Here is a 22756-nt window from a genome sequence, read left to right on the forward strand (position 1 = left end):
CACCGTTTTCAAATAATTTATTAGGAATTTAAAACTGAAAATAAAACCTGGAAAAAGAAGTTACAGATGTGGAGAGAAGAGACACCGGAGGGTGGTAACCTGCTGGCTTGGAAACACCGTGTAACATCTTTTTAAAAAAAAAAATTCCCCAAACAAATCAGAAAACGGAATTCTGGGGTCCTGAGCCCATGGGTGGGCCCAGTGGGGTTGGGATGGGGTCACAAGAAGGGGAGGAGAAGGAAGCTGAGTCTCTCATGACTCAGCTCAAACGTGTAGAAAATTAAAAATAAAAACCAATAAAATGCAGCTTCTCTTTTATTAGGAAACATTAAAAAAACAAAACAAAACAAAAACAAAAACAAAAAAACAAAACAAAAAAAAAAAACACGAACAGCCGCGCATCTCAGTAACAAAGATTATTGCTTTGTGTTCTCAGGGCTAATAGGTTAAGCACCTCACACAGACAATTAACTCTCCAAAGGGTGTTTTCAGGGATGGGAACTTTGATGGGGAAGAGAGCTTGGGTCCCCAGCCTCAGACCTGGGGTTTGGGGGACACGGAGAAGGGGACAACAGGTAGGTGGGCCTCTGCCCTGCCGTGCCGTGCCGTGCCAGCCAGGTCACTTGCTATTCATGAAGAGTCAGACCCTGAGCCTCTTTTTCCTTTGAAGGGGGCTTGGGGACTCGGGGCTGCCAAGGGGCCCTGGCCGTGGGACCATCCTGGTGCGAAACTTCAGTGAGAGAATGTGGGGGTTCCCTGAGAAGCCTTTTGCTTTCCCCTGGGGTCCACCCCTTCCCAAAGTACCCCCTCGATGCCCACTCCTGGGGGCTCAGAGCAGAAACCATGAAGTCCTGACCTAGGTAGAGGGCAAGGGGAGACCTTTGGAGAGTTAATTCCTTTCCAGCAGTGGCTCTGGGCGAGCCCTTCTCTTTCCTCACCCCTTGTCCCCACGCTGGGTTTTTGGGGTGAGCAGGCCCAAGGCCTTGACCCCTAGGGCCTGAACGAGCGGGCTTGCCTTGGCCACAGTTGAGACCTGCAAGCTTACAGTAACGGTGTCTGAGGAGGAGACAGAAACACAGGGGGAGACCTTTGCCAGGTGGGGCGAGGCAATGCCCTCACCTCCAAGGAGTAGTAGAGAGGGGTAGGGGCTTCACCTCACAGTATTTACATATGATACAGGACGGGATGGTTCCAGGGGCTTGGCCTGGCCTACGCAACCCTGTCCTCCTTTCCAGGGCTGGAGGGAGGTGGCCAGGGGCCCACACCCACATAGACATTTTGTTCTCAGCTGGTGGGGGGCACCTGGCCCCTTGCCCCCTGCGGCCTGGGGCTTCACATTCACAAACCTAGAAATAGTTTAAAAAACGGTTTCTTTAAAAAAAAAAAAAAAGAAAGAAAGAAAGAAAAGAAAAAAAAGTTAAGAGAAAAGGAGGGGGAAATCAGAATAAAAAACAAGCATAGGGCTTTCGGCCTGTAGCAGACCCCCTCCGCCCTCACTCTAGCTATGAACAAATACAAAAGCCTTCGGGGTGGGGGGGTCCTAAGGGGGCGCGGCGGGGGGAGAGGGGCACAGACCTGAGAGGGCAGAACCAGGAGGGTGGAGGGCAACCGGCTAATCCAAAATAAATAAAAGCGGGCAGGATAGGGGTGGTGGTGGGGTTTGGAGCCAAGGACGTAAGAGGGGGAGGTTAGTAGGGGAGCCAGACGCGGGCGGTCCGGGGGCTGCAGGGCAGGGGCCGAGCCCTGGGAGTTGGGGGCAGGCAGTAGCGGTCCGAGTCGCTGCGGGGGAGGGGGCGGCGGCTGCGGCTGAGGTGTCCCCGCCCCCTCGCTGGCTCACTGTGGTCCTCAGTCAGCTGCAGGCCGGGGCGCTGCAACACAGCGGGCGGTTAGGGCCCCCCCTGCAGCAACCTGTCGCCCCCCCCCCCCCACCTCGGGACTCCCAGAACGCAGGCAGCCTCTCCTGGAAGAGCTCTGCTCGCACACTCCGCAGGCTCTGTTCCCTCTTTGCTTCTTCCCTAAGATTTTCAAGGAGTGGATTTATTCGGTTGCCACCATAGCAGAGGCACCTTCTCTGAACCTCTGAAGTGGCCCCTTCACACGTGATTTGGAAGTCCCTCACATCCCTCCTTCCAGAAGCAGTGCTCCATACATACTGGCTGGAGTGTAGGAAGGAAGGAACAGACGAAATGTCGCAGCTTCACATAGAACCCCCGTGTGACCACGTGTACAGAGATGCCACTCTCGGGACATGCCTGTATGTTGACAGACTCCTGTTTCAATGGCTGCGTGGTATGCCGACGCATGCATACACTCTGATGTATTTAACCACTCTCCTTTTGATGGGCATTTCAGTGTTTTGCAGTTTTTAATTTTTTTTCATGTTATACTTATTTAAGTAATCTCTCCACCCAACGTGGGGCTTGAAAACTCAAGATCCTGAGATCAAGAGTCACACGCTCTTCTGACTGAGCCAGCCAGGCCCCCCAGGTTTTTCGCAGTTTTTAAAAATAAATGCCTTGAAGTGGAATGGTGGGGTCCAGGGCCTGAATGTTTAAAATCTGGATAAACAGTGCCAGTCTGCCCTTTGGAAACGCTGAGACAATTTACATGTTGTTTCTCCTATACTTTCATCAATGTTGGGCATTAGCAATCATAAAAAATCTCTGACAGGTGGTATGTACGGCCTTATTGTGGTTTTCATTTACATTTTTTTATGTAGCAGGTTGAGCAGCTTTTCAGGTTCTCTGGCCACTGCTGTTCTGAAGTTGTCTCCTCCCTGGCCTGCAGGCTCCATGAAGATGGAGACAAGGTCTGTGGCCCACACGGGGCGGCCCTCCCCCGTGCCAACCCCCGCCCCAGGCCCCTGCCCACCTCCTCACCTCCTGCTACCTGTCTCCTGCTTCAGTGGTACCCATTGGTGAAAGCTGTGGCAATCAAAGGGCCCTGGGGAGAAAAGAATTTGACTTCTAGGTTCCTGGGGGAAGCAGAGAAGGCATAGGGTCTCCTTTCTTCTGGGGAACACCGAGTGTGAGGCACAGACCCTTCTGGAGCCCTGTCCATTATCACCCCCACTGCACACCCACTAAAGGACTCTCTGGGGTAGGGCTTGGAGTCTGCATGTTACCAGTACCCTGGGTCAAATGAGGGCACCCCTGAGCTAGAATCTAGCCTCTGAAGAGGCTAGAATCTGGCGGGCAGAGATGGTGAATCTGCGCCACATCCCCGGTGCCCACCTCATGCCTGGCAGACGGAATGAATGATGAGCCTCACTGTTACCCCCTGGTGACAATCTTTCTCCATCCTTCCTCCCTCGGTCCCCTTCTGCTCCTGCAGAGACAAAACCTCTCCCTCCTCCAACTTCTGAGTCTTCCAGGACTGGCCACTCACCCCAAGACTGTGGCCAAAGCCGGTGCTGGGGGCGGGGCTGGCAGCGCTGATGTAACTGCTAACCCCCGAGTCCTGGTTAGCTGCCCCATAGAGCTCAGCCATGGGGCCAGGGCTTGTGGTCCCCAGGAAGCCCCCTGTGCGGCTGGGAGTTGAACCTGGAGGGGGAGCCATCGTCCAGGGGTGAGAGCCTGGCAACCCAGAAAGAAGATGGTGAAAGCCCCGGCGCCCACTGTTGCCCCATTACACCTGTTCTACCCACCCTGACGTTGACCCCTCCCTTTCCCTCAACCCTCCATCCCGCGGGGCCCTGTGGGTCTACCTCCTGGAGGCCTTCACGAGCCCATCCGCCGCCACCACCTGGTCTGACCACTTAGTAGCTTCCTCACTGACTTCCAGGCCTCCCCTCCTGATCCCCTGCAAACCTCTCCCCATCCTGCTGCCAAGTGCATTTTCCAAAATCGACATCACTCCACTGCTTACATGTTTGGTGTCTCCCCAGGACCCGGTTCCTCCTGCCTCCTCTTCTCCACTCCCCATTCTCATACTCCCCCCATGCTAACTGGCCTCTACTGGGGACACTTCTCTTCCTCTTTGCCTTCAAATTGAAAGTTAAGAGGCCTCTCCTCCTGGAAGCCCTCCTGAGAGGCTCCAGCTGTGGGATCCTCTGGTACCTGACTTCCCCCAACAGATCAGGGTCATCCTTCGGAAGGACTGCCTTTGTCACACCTGACACCCACCCATCAGCCTGCAAGCTCTGGGTGACAGGGAGTCTTTCTTCCTGGCTGGCTTGCCAGCTGCTCAGTAAATACTTGTGGAGCAAAGAATAGATAAGTCCCTCTGGTAAAGGGTGGCCGTGGCTACCTCCTCTCCCCTCTAGACTTCTCTGCCCCCTACACCCCTCCTGCTTCCTACACCCCAGAAGTCCTCACCTGTCCCTCGAACCACAGCTGCTGCTGCCGCTGCTGCTGCCATTGGTCCATAAGCAGTGAGAGGAATGGCTGAAAGGAAAGGTATGGGCAGTTCAGTGTGGTGGGTGAGGGCACAGAGGTAGACAGCGGAGGCCCCCTCTGGGCAGAGTCTCTCCAGCCTTACCCCACCTCAGAGGGTCAGGGCAGTGCCAGCACTGGGGCAGAGTACTCCCTTGGGCCACCTCCTATGCCTTGACCCAGGCAACGGATGGAGAAAGGTAGGAGAGTGGATGGCTTTCTGGCAATGGACTCAACCTCAGTTTTCCCCCTGGACTCAATGGACATGCTTGAACAACACAAAACTCAATGGTGGGGGAGCGGGGCATCCCACTCTGAGCAATGCCCCTTTCTCTGGAGAGTGCCCTTGGCCGCCGGTTGGGCCCACCCTCCCCAGGAGGTTATGGCCCTCATCCCAACCCCAGCTGTCTGGAGCCAGACAGGAGGTACAAGAAGCCAGGCCTGTTGCCTCGAGGTGGGACCAACTCAGAGGGGCAGGGCCTGCCCCAGAGCTCCCTGGGGGGGTCAGGGGAAGCCAGACTCCAGGCAAGGCCACAGTCCGGCTCCAGTGCTGACTGTCCTGTTTCTCTCACTGTCCTTCTCCTGAGACCACACCCTTGGTAAACTATGTGCACCCAGTTCCCTGCTTCAGGGTTCCCCTGACTGCCACCCAATCAGAAATGGCCACTATCTCCCCCAAATTCCCCTACCCCCTTTTCTGATCCCCTCTTCAGACAGAGACTGCCCGGCACCCTGTCTTAATTTATACACAGTAGATGTTTAATAAGTGTCTGCTGAAGGAGTAGACACTCCTTTTTTTTCCTTCAAGATTTTAAGTAATCTGTACACCCAACGTGGTGCTTAAACTCACAACCTCAAGGTCAAGTCGCATGCTTTAGGGACTGAACCAGCCAGGCACCCCTAAAAGGAACCTCTTCCTAAAATAGTGGTTGGTTTGAACCTGGAGCTCCCTCGGGCTAGGGTAGTGGGGTGAGCGCCCCCTACTGCTTGGCTCTGCCACTGCAGCCCCTGAGGCCACAACCCCACCCAGAGCCAGAGTCTTCTGAGTTGGCATTCGCCCTCAGGAGTACCAGTCTCCCACCCCAAAAGGCATCCTTTTGGGGGCTGTTTTGATGACCTTCGCCCTGAACTGCTACTGGACTTGGGGCTAGGGACTCCGGAAACGGCCCCTGAAAATTCTTGGCAGGCCCTTTGGTCTGGGGGATTCCCACACTGCAGAGGAGCCTTGTCTAAGAGCCATGCAAGCGGCTCCTCACCCAGACATCCCCCTCCTTCACCACCCTTGTTGAGGCAGCCCCTTGCCCCTGGTCCTAAGGCCTTAGAACATCTCCCTGTTTTATTTTCCTTGGGGAACTTCTCACCCTCTGCAATTATTTTGTTCGTGTGTTTGTTCCCTTGTTTACTGCTGTCTCCACTGAAATATCAGCTCCAGGAGGGCAGGGACCTTGTGCATCTCATTCATTGCTCTACCCCCACCTGGAACAGTGCCTGGCCCAGTAAGTATCTACCGAATGCACGAAGGAAATACCTACATCTCCTGAAGGCAAGAGAAAAAGTTTAGATCTCAGACCTCCAGGGAAAACCTCTTCCTCTATACAAAGCTATCTGCTGAGGGGGACATTTCTTCTCTCACTTCTTTTAAGGGCAGGGGCTGGGCTCTGAGGTCTGGTTCTTGGTCTGGTTAGGCACATCCACAAAGCAAAGTCAGCGTGGCCAACCTACATAAGTGCTTATCACAACTGTAAAGGATCACTCATTTATATAATAAGTATTTGTTTTCCTCTCTAGACTGCAAGTCCTGTGAGAGCAGGGCCTGGCCCCGTCTTGTCCCTGTTCTAACCCCAGGACCTGGCAGAGTGTCCCACAGAGTAGGTCCTCAATACAAAGTTCTAAATGAGTAGAAAAGAACCCCCATTTCAATACCCACACAGTGGGTCAAAGCCAGCTCTGCTCAGGTAAGGGCCCCCTACCACCCACATCTACAGGACTCTTTACTCCCTCCCTTCTCCTCACCCCTCCCCCATTTTGGGGGGTCCCTGAACACCCCTTGGAAGGAAGGTCTCATCTAAAGCAGCATCCATGCTCGCGTCCTCCACACACGGCCAGGTTGAGGGGGAGAGTCTGGGGTGGGGTGGGGGGAAAGCAGGTTGAATAGAGAAACCCCTCCCCTCGCACTTGGCCGCGCCCCCCCAGCTCCAGAGCAGAGCTGATGGGCCCAAGCGGAAAGCTTCAGCTGGACAAATGGCTCCCGACAGCCAAGCGCCTTCATCCCCTCTTGCTCAGAAGTTGCAAATGGGCAGCCTGAGGGCTGGATTTGGCCCTCCAATAGGTTTCATTTGGCCTGCAGTGGTTTAACAGTTTGGAATTTGTTGCCAACATTTGAAAACGATTGAAAATCCCATTCAAAAGCAAAAGCTGGGTTTCTGGCTTCTCTTAGAAACCAAGATCTGAAGGTACAAGGTGTGCATCCCCTCTGGGCAAGGGTCAGCTGGCACAGCGTGGAGGCATGCATGCTCCAGTCTGTCAAACACCCCACCTGGCCCATGCTACTCAGAGTTTGAGACCCTGGCTTCTTCACTGCTGGATCCCAAAGTCTACTCGGTGCCTGGCACATGGGAGGCGCTAGATAAATATTTGCCAAATAGATGAATGAGTGATTTCTCCTCCATCTGCTGGGCTTGGCCCCATGCCCCACCCTTAAGGGCCGTGTAGCTACACAGACTGGCCAGGGCCTGGGCAGAGTCTGCGGTGTCCCCACAGCCAGAGGGCTGGTGGGCAGGGGGAAAGGGTCCCACTAGCTTTCCCCAGCGAAGACCCCTGGGTCCTTCTCTTTCTCCCCGTGTGGCCTGTGAGGTGTAGGAAATCCGAGCGACTGACCTGTAAGCTCGGGGAGGACTGGGGCGCTCGGGAGAGGGGTCCGCTCTACACGGAATTCTAAAATGAAACGTAAAACAGCTTAGGAAGATACAGGGGAGGCCCCTGGGGCACGGCCCAGGGAGGACAATGCACCCACAGGGACACTGGGCGGGGGACAGGCCATGCACAGGACCCAAGAGCTGGGATGGGGAGAGCACGGTGCCCAGCAGGCAAGGTGGAAAAGACACAGGCAGAGAGACAGGGAGAGAAAGAGCAGGCCAAGTTGCCACCTACACCATGGGCAAGGGGCAATGCTGGAGTGACCATTCTGGTGTTTCTTAAAAGATTTGAGATTGCACCAAAACACCTTTCAGAATCCTCATCTTTATCTGTTTGTTTTGGGGGAGGAGCTGGTGAGGCAGCACTGATGAAAAACCAGTGACCCCAGAGCAGGTCAGACTCAGGTTGGGTTCCCAGATCTACTACTTTCTAAATGGGTCGTCTTAGCAAGTCACTGCACTCTGAGACCATTTCCTCACCTATAAAATGAGGATGAGTGTTATCAGGATTAAGACAACATAATGTATAGAAAAGGACTCCCAAGCCGGACAGACTGAGAGGCACAGGATGCAAGTGCTTAGGGACCCTCTAAAAAAAAAAAATGAGGCCACAAAAAAAAAAAAAAAAAAAAAAAGCTTGCAAAAATTTGATATCTGATATTTCAAAGAAAACAACACTGAATAGCCATCACGGCAAAATTCAGAACTTTGTTGGGCTTCCTGCCACTTATTCTAAGGTCTAGTGTTATTTTTATTTTGAATTACAAATCAGGGTGGTGATCATCAGGCTCTTAGATTGTTTTTCAGCAGTCAGGGCCACAAAAGGTCTGTCGGCCTTGAAAGGGCTCAGCGTAGCACGTGGTCATTATAAGTGTGTCTATAAAGACACAGCTGGCGGTGGCCCTCCGGGACGCTTCCACCACAAGTCTGATGCCTTCTTTGGGTGGAAGTGGCAACTCAGAATGGCGTGAGGAGGGAGAAAGGGAGGAGGCAGGCAGAGATCAGCCTGAGAGAGAACCGTGCCATGCAGGACCACGCAGGGGTGGGGATGGGGGTGTCCCCAACTTCTGGGGAGGAGGGGAAGAGGGGATGGGTGGGGAGAGGTGCTCCTTCCTCAGACATGCCCTTCCTTCCAAGCCTCCAGCAGGCAGACCACCCCCGCCCCCCCAGCCATGCACCCTCAGACACCGCCCTGAGGAGTCAGACTGCCTGGGAACCGGGGACATGCTGGCGGCAGAGGGACACCAAGCAGGACTTACCGGGGAACTGGTAGGTGTAGCCAGGGGCGAGGCCTGTATAACTCCGGCTGGCATAGGTTGTGGCCTGGAAACCGGGGTAACCTGATAGGGCAAGGGAGCCAGTGTCAGAGGCCTCACCTCCTGCTCAGATCCTGCTCGGCAGGGAAGATCCGAGCCCCTGAGCCCGAGCAGGGAAGGTTTCCCTCCCCACCTTGTAGCGCAGATAATGATCACATTTACCAAACACCTTCTGCATGCCAAGCCCTGTGCTAAGCGCCCTGCACATAGTTTATTCTCTCCTTAAGCCTCACAAGAATCCTAAGAGGCAGATACTCTTGGGAGCCCCATTTTACAGACAGGGAAAACTGAGGCTCAAAGAGGTGACACATTGGCTGAGGATAATCCAAACCCTTACCAAGACCCTTGGTGCTCTGGATTCTGCCTCCGTCTCGTCCTCATCTATGCTCTCCTCCAGTCACATGGCCTCTCTGCTGTTTCTCAAGGCCACCAAGCTCCTTCCCACCTCAGGGCCTTTGCACAGGCTATTTCCTCTGCCTGGAAGGCTCTTTCCACCCCCCCACCCCCAGGGTTTTCCCATGACTGTGTCCTTGTCATTGTGTAAGTTGCAACTCAAATGTCACCTCCTTGGAGAGGTCATTACAAGAGTCCTCCCTCCCATTGCTTACAATGTTTAGCAATTTCCCCACAGCACCAATGATCATCATCTGAACTTCTCCTGGGTTGTTGTTAATTTTTTATTTATTTATTTTAAGTAACCTCCACACCCAGAGTAGGGCTCAAGCTCACAGCCCCAAGATCAAGAGTCACATGTTCCTCCCACTGAGCCAGCCAGGTGTCCCTCCCAGGGTTTTTAAAAATAGCTGATCTTCTGTTTCCCCCATCTTTTATTTCTGTATCTCCAGGACAAGCTCCCAGTGCCTGCGACTTGTGTGTATCTAATAAATGTGTGCAGCTTTGCCTGAAAAATCAGATAGTAACAATGGGTAGCAAGAGTAATAAATGTGTAACTGGGATTTGCATTCAGAGCTAACTGGTTCCAGGCCTCTAAACCATCAGTGTCACTCTTTCCCTCTTCGTCATTTTTTTTTTTAATATTTTATTTATTTATTCATGAGAGACACAGAGAAAGAGAGAGAGGCAGAGACACAGGCAGAGGGAGAAGCAGGCTCCATGCAGGGAGCCTGACGTGGGACTCGATCCTGGGACTCCAGGATCAGGCCCTGGGCCAAAGGCGGCACTAAACCACTGAGCCACCAGTGTCGCTCGCCCCTCTTCGTCATTTTTAACATGGACTGAAACCAGTTAATGAATCACCCTGACAAGAAAACAGGTCTCAATGTTCCAGACCAAAGGAGGCTAAAGACATGGGACAACTAAATGCATTACTTGATTCTAGCCTGGATCTTATTTGAAGGGCAAAAATATGCTAATGATCAAACTAGAAAATAGATTGAAATACTGGATCAATATAAATGTATCCGGTGGATTATTATTGTGTGGCTTCATGAGAAAAATACTGCTAATCTTAGGAAATACACACTGAAGTATTTAAGGGGTGAAGGCCATAATGCATGTAACTTGAGCTCAAATGATTCAGTGGACTATCACAACTGTAGTGTGTGTGTGTGTGTGTGTGAACATCTATATGTATATGTACGTACATATATATGCATACAGAGACAAAGTAAAAGATAAAGTGAATGGGGTATAATATTAACAGGTGAGTCTGGTAAAAGGTATGTGGATATTCTTGGTATTGTGATATTTTTGCAACTCTTCTGAAAGTCTGGAATTACTTAACAAGAGAAAGTTAAAAGAAAGCTTCAAGAGATGACAGTGCTGTTTGGAGGGTGCTCTCCTCACCCACTCTACTTGTGGTCCCCATCTTGACCCTCTGGGCCATGCCATGCACCCCGCCTGAGTTTCCAGAGCAGTCCTCCCTCTGTACCTAATAAAAAGGTACTGTTCTCTTTCTGTGTGGATATATCTTGTCTCTCCAGGGAGACTAGGAGCTTCCTAGGGAGCCCAGCTCAGATTTTCCCCCTCACACTTGTGGGCCTCAAGCCGTGCTGACTCCTGCTTACCTTTCAAGACTCATGGTGACCTGCACTTACCCCAGGGACCCTCTATGGGTTTAGGTGCCTCCTTGGGCCTCCCACAGCCTCCCTATGCTATGTGTTATCATTACCTATTGATTCTTGCCTCCCACTTGATGGGGAAGCCCATGAGGGCAGGTCCTGCCTCTCTAGAAACTGCTCTTTGTAAATGCTGTTCCCTCTGGCTGCAATACTTTACCCTTCTCTTCTCCCCTGATCTCCTGTAACTAGCACCTCTTCAACCCACAGCCTCAGCTTAAATGTGACTTCCTTTCTGGCTTCTCCAAATCTTGGTCCAGTTCTCTATGCCTGTGTTCTCTGGGCACCCTATAATTCTCCATCCTAACCCTATTTATTTATACTCTTACTTCTTTTCCCTACCAGACCATAAAGCTCCCAGGAAAGTCACTGTTGTATTTGTTGGCATAGTTCCTAGCATTTACAGTTGCTCAATAACTACTGGATGGATGGATGGATGGATGGATGGATGGATGGATGGATGGATGGATGGAAGGAAGGATGGATGAACAAATGGACAGATGGACAGAAGGATTGATGAATAAGGAGCAGCTGGGCCATTTTCTGGCTACCGCCAGAGGGCAGCACCCTGCAACCAAATCGCCCCACCCTAGGTTGGCTTGGAGGCTTGAGATCCTTGGTCCCCACTCCTGCCCAGTGATTCAGGCAGGAGGGCAGACCACAGAGAGGCAACACCTACACAGCCGCTGGTACTCCTGGGAGCAGTTCCGGGCAGGGAAGGAAGTACCCACAGGTGTAGGCCTAGCACATACCCAGCATGCCGATGCCCAGCATGAAGGCGTCCATCCCATAGGGCATGACTCGAGACCTCCCCCGGGCTGAGCCTGTCGGCGACATCACCTCTTTTGGCTGAGCTTTCTTACATTCCACCTGCAATGAGACCTGATGGTCAGTCTCTCCTCCAGACATAGGGTCACAGATCTTCTGGTTCCCTAACAGGCCTCCTTTAGTTTCATAGATACCATTTATGGAGTGCTCGCTAGGTGATAGAGATTATGTAAACGGCTTTGCAGGCAGTAGTGGTTTACACCAACCCCAAGATGGAAGCAGTATTGCCAGCTCTCATTTTACAGATGCATAAAAGGGCTCAACTGGGGAAGTCATCTGCCTAATGAATAGACTAGCAAGTGGTAGAGTGAGGATGTTAATCCAGGTATCTCTGACTCCACCAGCCATGCTTTTTAACCACCATGAGACACTGGCTTCCTGTCCAGATCTTCAGGAGGTAGGAGAACTGGCTCTGCCCCACTGACTGGGTGGTCCTTCTGCCTGCCTCCAGAACCTCCAAGCATCCCCTATCTCTCCTTCTCTGCACCTCCACCTGTCCAGTCCCCCCTCACCATTTTGTTGTTGATTTCATGGAAGTGGATTTCACACACTTTCTCCACGATGTCCTCGCTCTCAAACGTGACAAACCCGAACCCTAGAGGGCAAAAAGGCAGGGACAAAGCCAGGGTTTATGGTCAAAACCCAGCCCTGAGTTATAATACACCACCACTCCTCTCTCATGGGCGAATGCCCGAGAATTAAGGAAAGCCTCTGCCCGCAGCCTAGGAATCTCTCAACTCCTCGCCCACTGAGACAGGGTTTCTAGCACCCAAATTACAGATGTGAAAGCCAAGGCTCAGAGAAGTGAAGTGACTTGCCCAAGGCCACACAGAAAATTAGAAAGCTTTAGAGCAGTCATGAAAATACGCTCAACATGCCTTTTCTCTTAGATGCTTTCCAAAAAGAAAGAACACACACACTTACTTATTTACACAAAAGTATAGACACCCAAACATGTGTTTGTACGTGGTCACATATATACAGGACATAGAGATACATGCACATGTGCACCCCGCCCCCACACACACATATACCTAGGGACCAATATATCATACAGATACTTGGGAGTGCTCACAAAGGCCTCCCTACATATGAATAGTTACCATGACACACCAGACCCTACAAATATTCAGACACAGACCCTCTCACATGCACAGATACAAATATACACATACACATACATGCACACACACACCTCCCAGCATATATCCCAATCCTCAAACAGGCTAATATGCCCAAAGCCCTGAAGCAACTGGAGAAACAACCCCATCTCCTCCGGGTGTGCCCCAGGGGTTGGAATGGGATTTCTCAGAAGGCAAGGCCCTTGGGAGAAAAACATCCAGGCAATGCACACTGTGGCCCAGATGCTCACAGGTTCAGGGGCAAGGGGGGTGGGGGCTGGGTTCAGTCGGGGGCGGGGGGGAGGGGGGGGTGCGGAGGGCAGGAGCAGGAGCAGACTGCCCGGGGCTGTGGAGTCAGCCTGACCCTGGGGCGGCCTGGCCTAAGCTCTGGTTACCAGGGACAAGGTAAGCCCCAGCAGACACAGGCTGGGCAGACACAGGCTGGGATGGGGGCGGGTGGAGGGCTCAGTTTGGAAGGGGGAGGTTGCTCCTCTGCTCCTCTCGGGTGTCTGCAATTGGGCAAGTTTCTAGCACAGGAAATGGCGGGACAAAAGCCTTCTGTAAGGCCAGGCTGGGGAGAGGATGCAGATCCTTGGGGATAGGATGTCAGGAGGCAAGATGAAAGGGCAGCTGTGACCTGCAGCCCCCTGGCTGACCACAGGCCCCCAGCCTGGCCTGGGAAGGGGGAGGGGGCCACACTCACCTCGGTGCCGGTTGGTGGTTTTGTCGAACATCAACATGGCATCATCCACCTGAAATAGAGCCTGCCATGGTGGACCAGATACGGGGGACCTGCCACAACCTAGCAGCGGCAGCTCCCACACCTATGCCCCTCTTGCCCAGGCCAGGTTTTATCTTAAACTTGCTCCCTGTACAGGGGATGACTTTCCATCCACAACCCCAGCCCGGTTGCCATGGCACCTCTCATCCAACCACCAGATTCTCAGTGGACCAGCCTGCAAATATGAAGCACCAAGTATTTGCCTGGCACTTTGCCCTGTCATCCTCTCTACGGTCCCTGCAATGTAAGAGCCCCATTTTGTAGATAAGGAGATGGACTCAGAGAAGGGAAGTCACCTGCCCAAGGTCACACAGCAAATCCTAGACCAAGCTTGGGAGGAGGAGAAGGCATGGAGTGGGTGCCAAAGAAGGAAACAGGGGAATAAGATAGAAACAGGGAAATGAAAGCCTGTTCCCTTTCTGCAAAAGGCCAGAAGGACAGCAGCCACTCCAGCCAGTCTTGACTCCCCTCTCCTGGTTCCTCTAATTGAGGTTTCCTTTTGCTAGAGGCTGTAATTAAAGCAAGTAGAGTTCAGTGCCTGGGCTGCTTGCCTCCCACTGACTGGGGGGAGGGGCAGGGGGCTGAGGAAGGGGGGTGGTCTACATGCTTCCCCCTCTCCTCCCTTGCACCCCAGTCTTCTCTTCTTGCTGCTCCCTCAAGGCATCCCCTTGGATACACAGACAGCCAAAGGCCTTAGCTCCCTCCTGCAGTCCCATCTCCCTCCCTTTGCCTGCAGCTGGTGCTTCCTCCTTGTCCTCTTAATTCTTCAGCCAATGTCAGCCACCTCATGGGGTTAAGCTAAGGTCTGATTTGTCCTTGGTGAAAATCCTCCCCCCACCCCACTGCAACACACACATCCCACTTCAGCTGCTGACCCTCCCCTAAATGGTCAGACACCCAAGGGATGAAGGAAGACTTCCTGAGGCCATGGGGTACGCCTTTCCTCCACTCTCCTTGGCTCTCTTTCCAGCCTGTCATCTGCCTCATTAAAGTGACGAGGGCAGCCTCTGAACAGGGTGGTCCTCCAGCTCTCCTTAGGTGCCTACAGCACCAGGTCTCTGGTGCCACCCACCCCTGGGAGAACCAGGACCCCACAAAGCCAGGAAGCAGCTGGGTCCCTGGAGGATCTCAGAGGGACATGACACCTCCCTCCCCGAGGAGCTTCCTGCTCCAGGGGTCTGCAGGAGAATGCCACTGCCACTCCTATCCATATGGACCTCTTCTGAGTCCCAATCCCAAATCAGCTAAATGGCCCAAACTGGGCAGACACTGCAGGCTCAGCTCATCTCCCCCCACCCCCTTGCTTAAACAATGGAAAAGAGAAATCTAGAAAAGAGAGTTGTAATAAAAATACAGGCTTTAAGTAGGGCAGACTGGAATTGGAATCCAAGGTCCTGCATTTGCTGGGTGGGTAACCCTGGGCTAGGTTTCCTCATGTGTAAAATGGCAATGGGCATCACAGTGTCTATGAATTGTATAGAGGGGGTAAATGACATAGCACCTGTAACACTAATTCACAGCACCTGCGATACAGTAAGCGTTTAAGAAACAACAGCTAGTATTACGGAGGGGCTTGCCCAGGGTCCCATGGAGAAGCAAAGCAAGAGAGCAAGCAGCCCAACACCCTTGCTTTAAAGGTTCCATGAGGACAGTCCCTGTGTCAGTTACGGTGACAACGACGGCATCCTATGGACCATCTTGGCTTGTGCTCAGGAGTTATTTTTTGACTTAATGAATGAATAAAAGCCACACCCTCTTCCCTAATCCTATAGCTGAGTTCCTGCCTGACCCAACAAAGTGATTCAGCCCAAGGCCCTTCCGGCCTTGCCTCACCAGCTCCGCCATCCCTGGCCCCTGGGACCCTTCAACCTAGGCCTCGGAGGGACAGACCCCTAGCGGGCCAGCCGGGTGGAGGCCAGGGCAAGGAGCAGGGAGCAAGGCAAGTGGCTGGGGGTCCCGGGGACCCCCACTGGTGTCCCCTCCTGGGGCCAGCGGAGAGGAGGGAGCCTCCCAGCCGGGTGTCCTTAATAGGCTTTGGTCTCCATGGGAACCCGGGGGCAGGGGGGCTCCGGCAGGGGGAGGGGAGGCGGCCGGGGCCTGCTGACCAGTGGGAGCCGCCAAGTTCGGCGGCCGCTAAGCCTGAGTGGCAGCCATGGCGGCTGACCATTGTTCCCCCCTCGGCGGCGGCCCCTCGATCCGGGCGGGGGGCCCCCCGCCGCGGGGCCCTTGGCATTCCCGGCTGTCCCCCTCGCTCCCTGGCAGCCTATTCTCCGGCTCCCCCTGGCCTCCCCGGGCCGGTTTCACATGCCAACGCCGATTTAGGCCCGAACAAAAGACGCGGCCGCTGACGGCTTCTCCTGGGGCCCGGTTGCCATGGCAACGCCGGCCCCGGGGGCAGGCGGCCTCCAATCACAGCTGCTGGATCAGATTAGTGCGAGCTCTAATGCTCGGCGCTCAGACACAAAGACACCCCGCCGGAGCCGAGCGGGCCTGCGCTTCCCAGGAGCGCCCTTCCCTCTGGGGCCCAGGCCACCGACCTGCCCTCAGTCCTGTACCCGGGTCCCCGTGGGCGCGCCTGAGCCCGGGCCTCTGGCCCCCACGCCGCCAGCATCCGCTGGCCAGGGGACCTCCCATCCTCTCCCCTTCTACCCTAGAGACGGGGCCCTGGAAACCCACCCAGTCCCCAGCTCATGTCCCATTCCCAAGGCCTCTGCCCTTTGCCTACCCAGGCCACTGAAAATACCTCGCTGGGCAGGTAGAGAGACCTGGCTCTAGCCTGTCTCCTCTGACAGGGACCCCAGCACTAAGCACAGCAGCCCTACTTCGCCGCCAGTCTTAAAATTCGGCCCCCTCTTTGCCATATCCCCATGGGACCTCAACGTTCACAATACTCACCTTACTGGGGACACCCTATTGTCTGATGATGCCACATCTCCTCTGTAAGCTAAATGGTCCAGCTCAATGCACCTCAGAGCTGAGGGCCAATCTGTTGGGCCTGATCAGGAATTTAGGGTGCTCTCCTTCACCCCTCCCAAAACAGCTAGGGGATCAGTGCCTCCCCCAGCTCCCACCTGTACAAGCAGGGTGCTGAGTGCAATTGGGAATCATATTTATTGCCTCCTTATCATCCTCACCAGGAAGGAGTGGGGGAAGGTGCAACCGCCCATGGCCTGGACAGGTGCAAACTCCCAGGAGGCCAAGGGGTGACTGGATTGAACTGGCGAGGGGGAGAGCAGCCTCCCAAGGGAGAATCACGATAAGCGAGAGAGAAAAACACAGGGGAAGGGCAACAACAGGGACAGCCACTGTATGGCTTCCGTCCCTGGGGATGTGTCCAGAGGCTGAGGCCCACAGATAGGACAGGATCCTGAACCGTGAGGAGCCGGGCCTCGCCCACAAAAGGAGCCGCCTCCACCCGCCCCCACCCCCCCCACCCCCCCCCCCGCCGTCTTTTCCCCTCTTTTGCAGGAACTGGAAGGACCTCATTGGACTCTGCTTAATACTAACCAATTCTACAGGGCTTCCACAGTCCCCGAGAGCACCCCAGCAAGCACCCCCAGTTCTGACCCACCTTCCCAAACTGCTCAAAATATTGCTTCACGTCCTCCACCGTGGTGTTCACTGACAGCCCCCCCACAAAGATCTTCTTCGTTCGAGTCACCATCTGTTAGGGGGAGGGAATGAGAAAGTGGGCATCTGAGTCCTGTGGCCTACTGCCACCAGCAGGGGCTCGAGCCCTCCTGCCAGGGTGCCAGCTGACAAGCTCTCTGTGGCCCTAGCTACTCGGAAGCCCCCCCGCCCCCCGCAAGCTCCCCTTTGGACCCCCGCCTCCAGGCCTGTCATAGGCAGCTGTGCACCCCACACACTGGCTGGCTTGAGTGTGCCTCCCGCCTGGCCACCAGCCTCCATCACTGGGGTCTGTGTAAGGGGAAATGCCTTCCATGAGGACCAACACAAGGAAGGGGGCAGGTTAGTGATCCACACTTACAGTGCAACTCAGAGACCCCACCAGCACTCCTGGGAGAGACCAAGGCCCACCGCAGGGTTCCCCTGAACTCAATGCCGACATTTTCCTCATCAACCTTCTCCCAACCCAACCTCTGGCAGCCCTGTGGCCCCAGCCCTGTTTTAGGAAGAACACATGGTCCTAATTACCCCAGGAGCGCATGGCTAATCCACAGCAATTCCCAGCCCCATCCTAACACTAAAGCACCTTCTGTCACCAACGTGCTTAATGGAATTAACCCAATTCCGACCATGTGCTCCCTGGTGCGGCTTCCTTCGAATACCTGCTTCATAATTGCTTTCAGGCCCTCTGCTGGATCCTTCTAGAGATGTCCCCTTCCTGTGTCCTAAAACTTGTCCCTCTCCCTTGGCTGTGGCAGGAGCTGGGCACCATGGTGGAAGCCACCTGCTCAATACCTTAAAGCATCCTGGTTCCTGCCAAACCCCCTGCGAAGGGGGAAACAGAGCTCCTGGAGGGGACCTAGTCCTAGGACACAAGTTAAGTCAGCAGCCTCAGAGGTCTTCAGCTCCCTGTACTGTAATCGGCCTTCCTTCCTGTTCCCTGTATTTAACCATTTTAAAAAATAAGGTCCAGCTAGTTACCTTGAGGCCAGGAATGAGATCTCAGGCCCCTGCCCTGCACCAAAAGTTTCGAATGCTATATAGCTCAACTGCTCAGAATTCACCCACACCCAGAAAAACCCACCACAGCACAAGGGAAAGAGAGCCTTGGGAAAGCAACCACTTGCCCAAGTTGAAAGACAACAGGTGACCAACTCCATGGTCCCCTCCCTCTCTGCAAGCTGAATACAGTGAACCCCAGAGGTAGGAAGGTGACTGGGGCGGGGGTGGTCAGAGATAGCTCCCTGGCCTGATCGAGCTCGGCCTCAGGGGGTGTCTATCCTGGGTTTGACCTCCCCAGGAGCATTGGGTTTAGAAGCTGTGATCTATGAGGTCAGAATTCGACTCAGAGTCCAAAGAGTAGTGGCTTCCAATACAGGACAATGAATCCCCTAAGGGGCTCCTCCTTCACCCAACACATGCAGTCCCTCCCAGTCCATCCCAGAGCAGAGCACAGATGGAAAGATGAAGGATGTCTTCAATCCACAGAGCAAAGACATTAAGAATCCTCCCTCTTCCCATCCCAGTCTATTCCAGACACACTCCAGAGGTTCCAGAAGCATTTCCCATAGAAGGGAATGCTGGGAAGATTGTTGCCTGAAGTAACACAGCTCCTCTCAGACACACACATACCCACCTTAGGCTGTGCTCGCCGAGGAAAGGCCACCTTGGGATCAATCTGAAAGAGAAGGGAGAGGTAAAGGGGCCTTGGTTATCACACTTCAGATGGGTGACCACACAACTTTCAGCCCTGAGGACTTCTCTCATCCCATGACACAGAGGTGACACAGAAGTGACAGAAAAGTGTAATGGCTAAGCATTTAGGCCCTCATGCCAGGCTGCTGGGTCCAAATCCCACTTATACCGTTTCCCAGCTGTGAGACTCTGGGAGAGTTACTTAACCTCTCTGAGCCTCAGGGCCAGGCTCACCTGCAAATATGGGCAAACGGTAAGATCTATCTCCAATGGGTCGTCCACAGACTATTTGAGATGATGCTTACAAAGCACTTGGCAAGGTGTCTGGCTCACAGCAGGAACCCCCACAAAGTAAGCAAAGTCTTCTTCCTTCAAGCACTTGAGGTCTCTGCTCACCTAACTGACTTCACACAGGTAGATATCTGTCTAGGGGAGGCATTCAATCCACACTTTGGAAGCCTTGTGGATGGAAATACTCTTTGCTTCAAGATAAGAGTTCATAAGTCACCAGGAATGGACTCAGTTCTGTTCCCCCAATACTACTGACATCTAACAGCCCTCTTGGAGGCTGCAAGCAAACAGCTCCCTGATAATGCATCCAGCCTTTGGTAATGTGCAAGGGCATGGGACTTGGACTCTGTGAGAAACTTTGGGCCCCAGGCCAAATCTCTGATCTTGATCATTTGCTCAACCATCTGAGCCTCAGTTCCCTCGTCTGCAAAGTGGGGATGATCACAAACATTTTTCCCAGGGGCAGCCTCAAGGAATCAAATGAGATAACATGGGTGAAAGCAACCCTTTGTGAACTGCCCTTCATTGTGCAAACAAAGGTGCTATTACCAGCGGGCCACCTTTGCCCTTGGCTGTGAACAACCAAAGGAGAAAAGCAAGATGCACCTGGGTGCTCCTGGGTATATACTCATACTGATAAACAGCAAAAGCCAGGGCACTGAGACATCGTGATCAATGCCAGGACCTAGGGGGCCTGGTCATTCCAGAGTTTCTTGCCACCCACATGGGTAGATACCACTCAGAAGTTCACCAGCCAATCGCAGGGAAGATCTATCTTTTCCCAAAGTTCCTTTCATTCACAACTCAGCCTCGTTCTAGACAACTGGCTCTGGCTCCTCTCTGCCTAAGTGGCATGAACCAGGAACCAGCCTCCTCTGGGCTCCCCTACTGGATCTGCCCACAGAGCTGAGGCAATGTCTCCTCTCTCCCAAAGTCCCACCGGGCTCCAGGGAAAATCACGACTGCCCATTTCCCCTGTCTGAATGGGTGATTTCATACCTCTACGGACATTTTCATCCTTCTCTCTTTCTCCTGGAAGCAGCCTCCCCAGCCACCAGAGCACCTCAGACAGTCCCCCTGCGCAGACCCTGATGGGGAGACGGTACCCAAGCCACGTCCCACAGACCCACGCAACCCGATCCCTGACACACCCCACCTCCACTCTGACTCACAGCTGGTAACATAAATAAAACCCAACAAGTAAATAAAAGGTGAAAGTCAGAACCCAAAATAGATTCCCCACAATAAACTGCCCTCCCACCCCCCCACCAGGCCAGCGAATGCCAAACACAAAAGCCCAAACCTCAGAAGAATGCCCACTGTGCCCTCCTTCCCCTCTTCTCCTTATCAATCTTCTATGACCCCGCCCCGCCTCCAGCCCCAGTCCCTAAATCTCAGCTTCCTGAGCGCTGCTGAAGCCATCAGTGCATTCTGAGGACAGGGGATGGTAGGAGAACTGGCAGCTAGATGGTAGATAATCACCAAAAACAATAGGCCACTGTCTCTCCATTCCCAGCCTGGGTCACTCAGTCTGCGCCAAGAAGATCCTTTCAGAGCCGGCAAAGTTGAGGCCTGGCCTCATTTGCTCATTACTGCGAGCAGGAGTGGGAGCCACTGGGCAGAGATAACAGGAGCTGGGGACAGGCGGTAATTTAGCAAATTCTTGGGCACAACCAGCTATTGTTGCAGGTAAACAGGAGCCAGTGACTGACCCAAGCAGGGAGGCCCAGGGCTGGGGAAGAGAGTGGGGGAGTGTGGAGAGAGATCATACTGTCCCAGCCCCTTGGCCTCCCGTCACCCCATCACAGAGTGACCCCTCCTCTGACTTTCTCCTCTTCCTTCTCCCCTAGAGCAGGGGCCTGGGCCAGCGCCCCCTGGAGGGCCCAAGACACTGGGGAGCAGTGGGACAGCAGGAAAATGTTTTAGGAGTTTGAATGCTAGAAAAGCAGCGTCTCCTCGGATCCAGCCCTCAGAAGGTTTGTTTCCAGCAGGCCAGTTCCCTTCTCATAAATCCCTTCCTGGGCAAAGCAGGTTCATGTCTTCCACACAAAGCAGGGAGCTCATAGACCAAAAGGGTGGGGGGGGGGGGAGTGGGGAGAGGGAGGGGGATTCAGTAGTGCTTTGCCATTGGTTTGGAATGGTGGCGGTGGGGAGCCAAATACTAGAGTCCAGAGAAGCCACGGGGTGGGTCACTGCAACCCTGACTCACCCAGTTTGGGCTAGGGGAGGGACCCAGCCCCACCCCAAGCTGCTCCGAGAGGCATCAAGATTACTAGGTATAGGGAGGGGCTGGGGGATGTAGCATCTCACCGCAGGCCTGGGATTTTTCTCCTCCCTCTGCCCCCGGACTCTAGTGACAAAGTTTCAGAGCTTGGCAGCCGTTCTGCTGCGAAAACTCCCTCCTTCCTTGAGGACCCCGTCCCTTCAGGGCTGTCCTCTGGGGAGAGTCCTGACCCTCTCCTCCGGCGGCCTCCCTCTCCCAAAGGACCCCCGAAGCCCGGGGGGCCACTCACTGTTTTGGAGTCGAGCTCGTGCCGCGACTGCGCCAGCACTTTATCCACCCCCGCCTGGTCCATGAAAGTGACGAAGCCGAAACCCCTGCGCGCGGTAGTGAGGGAGAGGCAGATGGTTACAAGGCAGCGAGGGGCGGTGGAGGGGGGCTAGCCGGGAGCAGGGGAGGGGGTGAGGGGCTCACCTGGATCTCTTGGTTAGAGGGTCCCGCATCACCAGACACTCCTTCACTTCCCCGAACTGGCCGAAGTACTCGCGCAGCCCTTCTGTAACCACACACTCGCCTTCGGACCAGCTCGGGCCCCGCGCCCTTCCCCCCTCCCCCGTCCTTTGCCCCCGGTGACCCCGCCGCGGCCCGGCCGCCCCCGCGCCGAGCAGCCTGCGCGCTCTCCACTGCCCCCCCCCGCCCGTAGCCCTCACCCAGCTCCGGTGGAGCCTTCTGGCGCCCACGGGGGCTCCAGGAAGCCAAGGGCCGAGCTGGGCTGGAGGGGGGACGGCTCCGGCCGGGTTCCCGCCGCTCCCGGAGCCGCCTCACAAAAGTTTGAGCCGCAGGTGCGAGCGGAGTTGGCGCTGCCGCCGGCGGGTCCCGGGGGCCCAGCCCACCCCCCGATGCCCCCTGAACCCCTCATCGCCTCCCCTCCACCCGCTGGGCCGTGCGCGCTCGCCGGTCGCCCTGCGCTCTCGGGGTCCCCGGGCGGGGCGCGAAAGAGGGCGCGGGGGCGCCCGGGGTCAGCAGGGCGCGGGGCCGGGCGGGGGTGTCCGGTTCCGGGGCGCCGGGGGGTCCCGGGTGCCCTGCCTGGCCGGCGGGCGCTCCCGGGCTCGCTCACCCTGCGTGGTCTGCCAACTGAGTCCCCCGATGAACATCTTGCTGCGGGAGGAGGAGAGACACAAAGGGCCCGCGTGAGCGCCGGGCGCCAGGGCGCAGGGGGCGCGGGCCCGGGCCCCGGGGAGGCCCGGCCCGACCCGGATCGGCCATGTTGGCGGGGTCGGGGCGGGCGCGGGCCGGGCAGGCCGGGCCGGGCCGGGCCGGGCCGTACCAGGGGTCGTGCGGGGAGTCCGGGGAGGCGAGGCCGGGCTGGGGCGCGTCAGTCTCCATCGGGAGCCGCGGGCGGCGCGGGCAGCGGAGCGGCGGCGGCGGCGGCGGCGGCAGCGCTCGGCGCGGGGCAGATGAGGAGCGCGGCGAAGGGGGCCGGACGGACAGGCCATGCTGCCCCCTCCCC

The 22756-nt window shown here is 55.1% G+C and overlaps 1 protein-coding gene and 1 long non-coding RNA gene across 11 annotated transcripts in view; one reads left to right on the forward strand and one right to left on the reverse strand.

The window, feature by feature from the left end:
• On the reverse strand, nucleotides 1–22704 carry MSI1 (musashi RNA binding protein 1). 6 transcript variants are annotated; one of them, XM_077875909.1, is made up of 15 exons: nucleotides 22574–22702; nucleotides 22364–22404; nucleotides 21721–21802; nucleotides 21539–21623; nucleotides 18676–18717; nucleotides 16984–17076; nucleotides 13335–13383; nucleotides 12023–12105; nucleotides 11435–11552; nucleotides 8548–8628; nucleotides 7251–7307; nucleotides 4317–4385; nucleotides 3388–3542; nucleotides 2880–2943; nucleotides 1–1868 (listed from the first exon to the last, which is right to left on the reverse strand). In XM_077875909.1, the coding sequence occupies exons 1-14, from the start codon at nucleotides 22630–22632 to the stop codon at nucleotides 2902–2904; spliced, it is 1056 nt and encodes a 351-aa protein (XP_077732035.1). In that variant the 5' UTR covers nucleotides 22633–22702; the 3' UTR covers nucleotides 1–1868; nucleotides 2880–2901. The 6 variants fall into 6 exon arrangements, with proteins under 6 accessions (XP_077732035.1, XP_077732032.1, XP_077732037.1 ...); XM_077875906.1 differs by having other exon boundaries at nucleotides 3388–3575; nucleotides 22574–22699; XM_077875907.1 differs by lacking the exon at nucleotides 1–1868 and adding an exon at nucleotides 1934–2781 and having other exon boundaries at nucleotides 3388–3575; nucleotides 22574–22700.
• Nucleotides 12649–22756, forward strand: part of LOC144299980 (uncharacterized) — a 51846-nt gene continuing 41738 nt past the window's right edge. For 4 of the 5 annotated variants that reach the window (XR_013366642.1, XR_013366640.1, XR_013366639.1 and 1 more), the window contains exons 1-4: nucleotides 12649–12884; nucleotides 13509–13656; nucleotides 18566–18735; nucleotides 20876–21001. This is a non-coding gene — a long non-coding RNA (uncharacterized LOC144299980). The remainder of the gene's footprint in view (nucleotides 12885–13508; nucleotides 13657–18565; nucleotides 18736–20875; nucleotides 21002–22756) is intronic. The other variant, XR_013366641.1, reaches the window with a different exon arrangement.

This window comes from Canis aureus, chromosome 27 (assembly GCF_053574225.1).
Source record: "Canis aureus isolate CA01 chromosome 27, VMU_Caureus_v.1.0, whole genome shotgun sequence".
Classification (NCBI taxonomy): Eukaryota; Metazoa; Chordata; class Mammalia; order Carnivora; family Canidae; genus Canis; species Canis aureus.

What these genes read in the sequence shown, in the direction of transcription:
- MSI1 (XM_077875906.1), bottom strand. Translation starts at nt 22,632, where the DNA reads ATGGAGACTGACGCGCCCCAGCCCGGCCTCGCCTCCCCGGACTCCCCG. An exon ending in CCTCTAACCAAGAGATCCAG is followed by an intron (nt 21,624 to 21,720) that starts GTGAGCCCCTCA and finishes TACCGCGCGCAG; the next exon opens with GGGTTTCGGCTTCGTCACTT. An exon ending in AGTCCTCCCCGAGCTTACAG is followed by an intron (nt 4,386 to 7,250) that starts GTCAGTCGCTCG and finishes CTTTCCTTTCAG; the next exon opens with CCATTCCTCTCACTGCTTAT.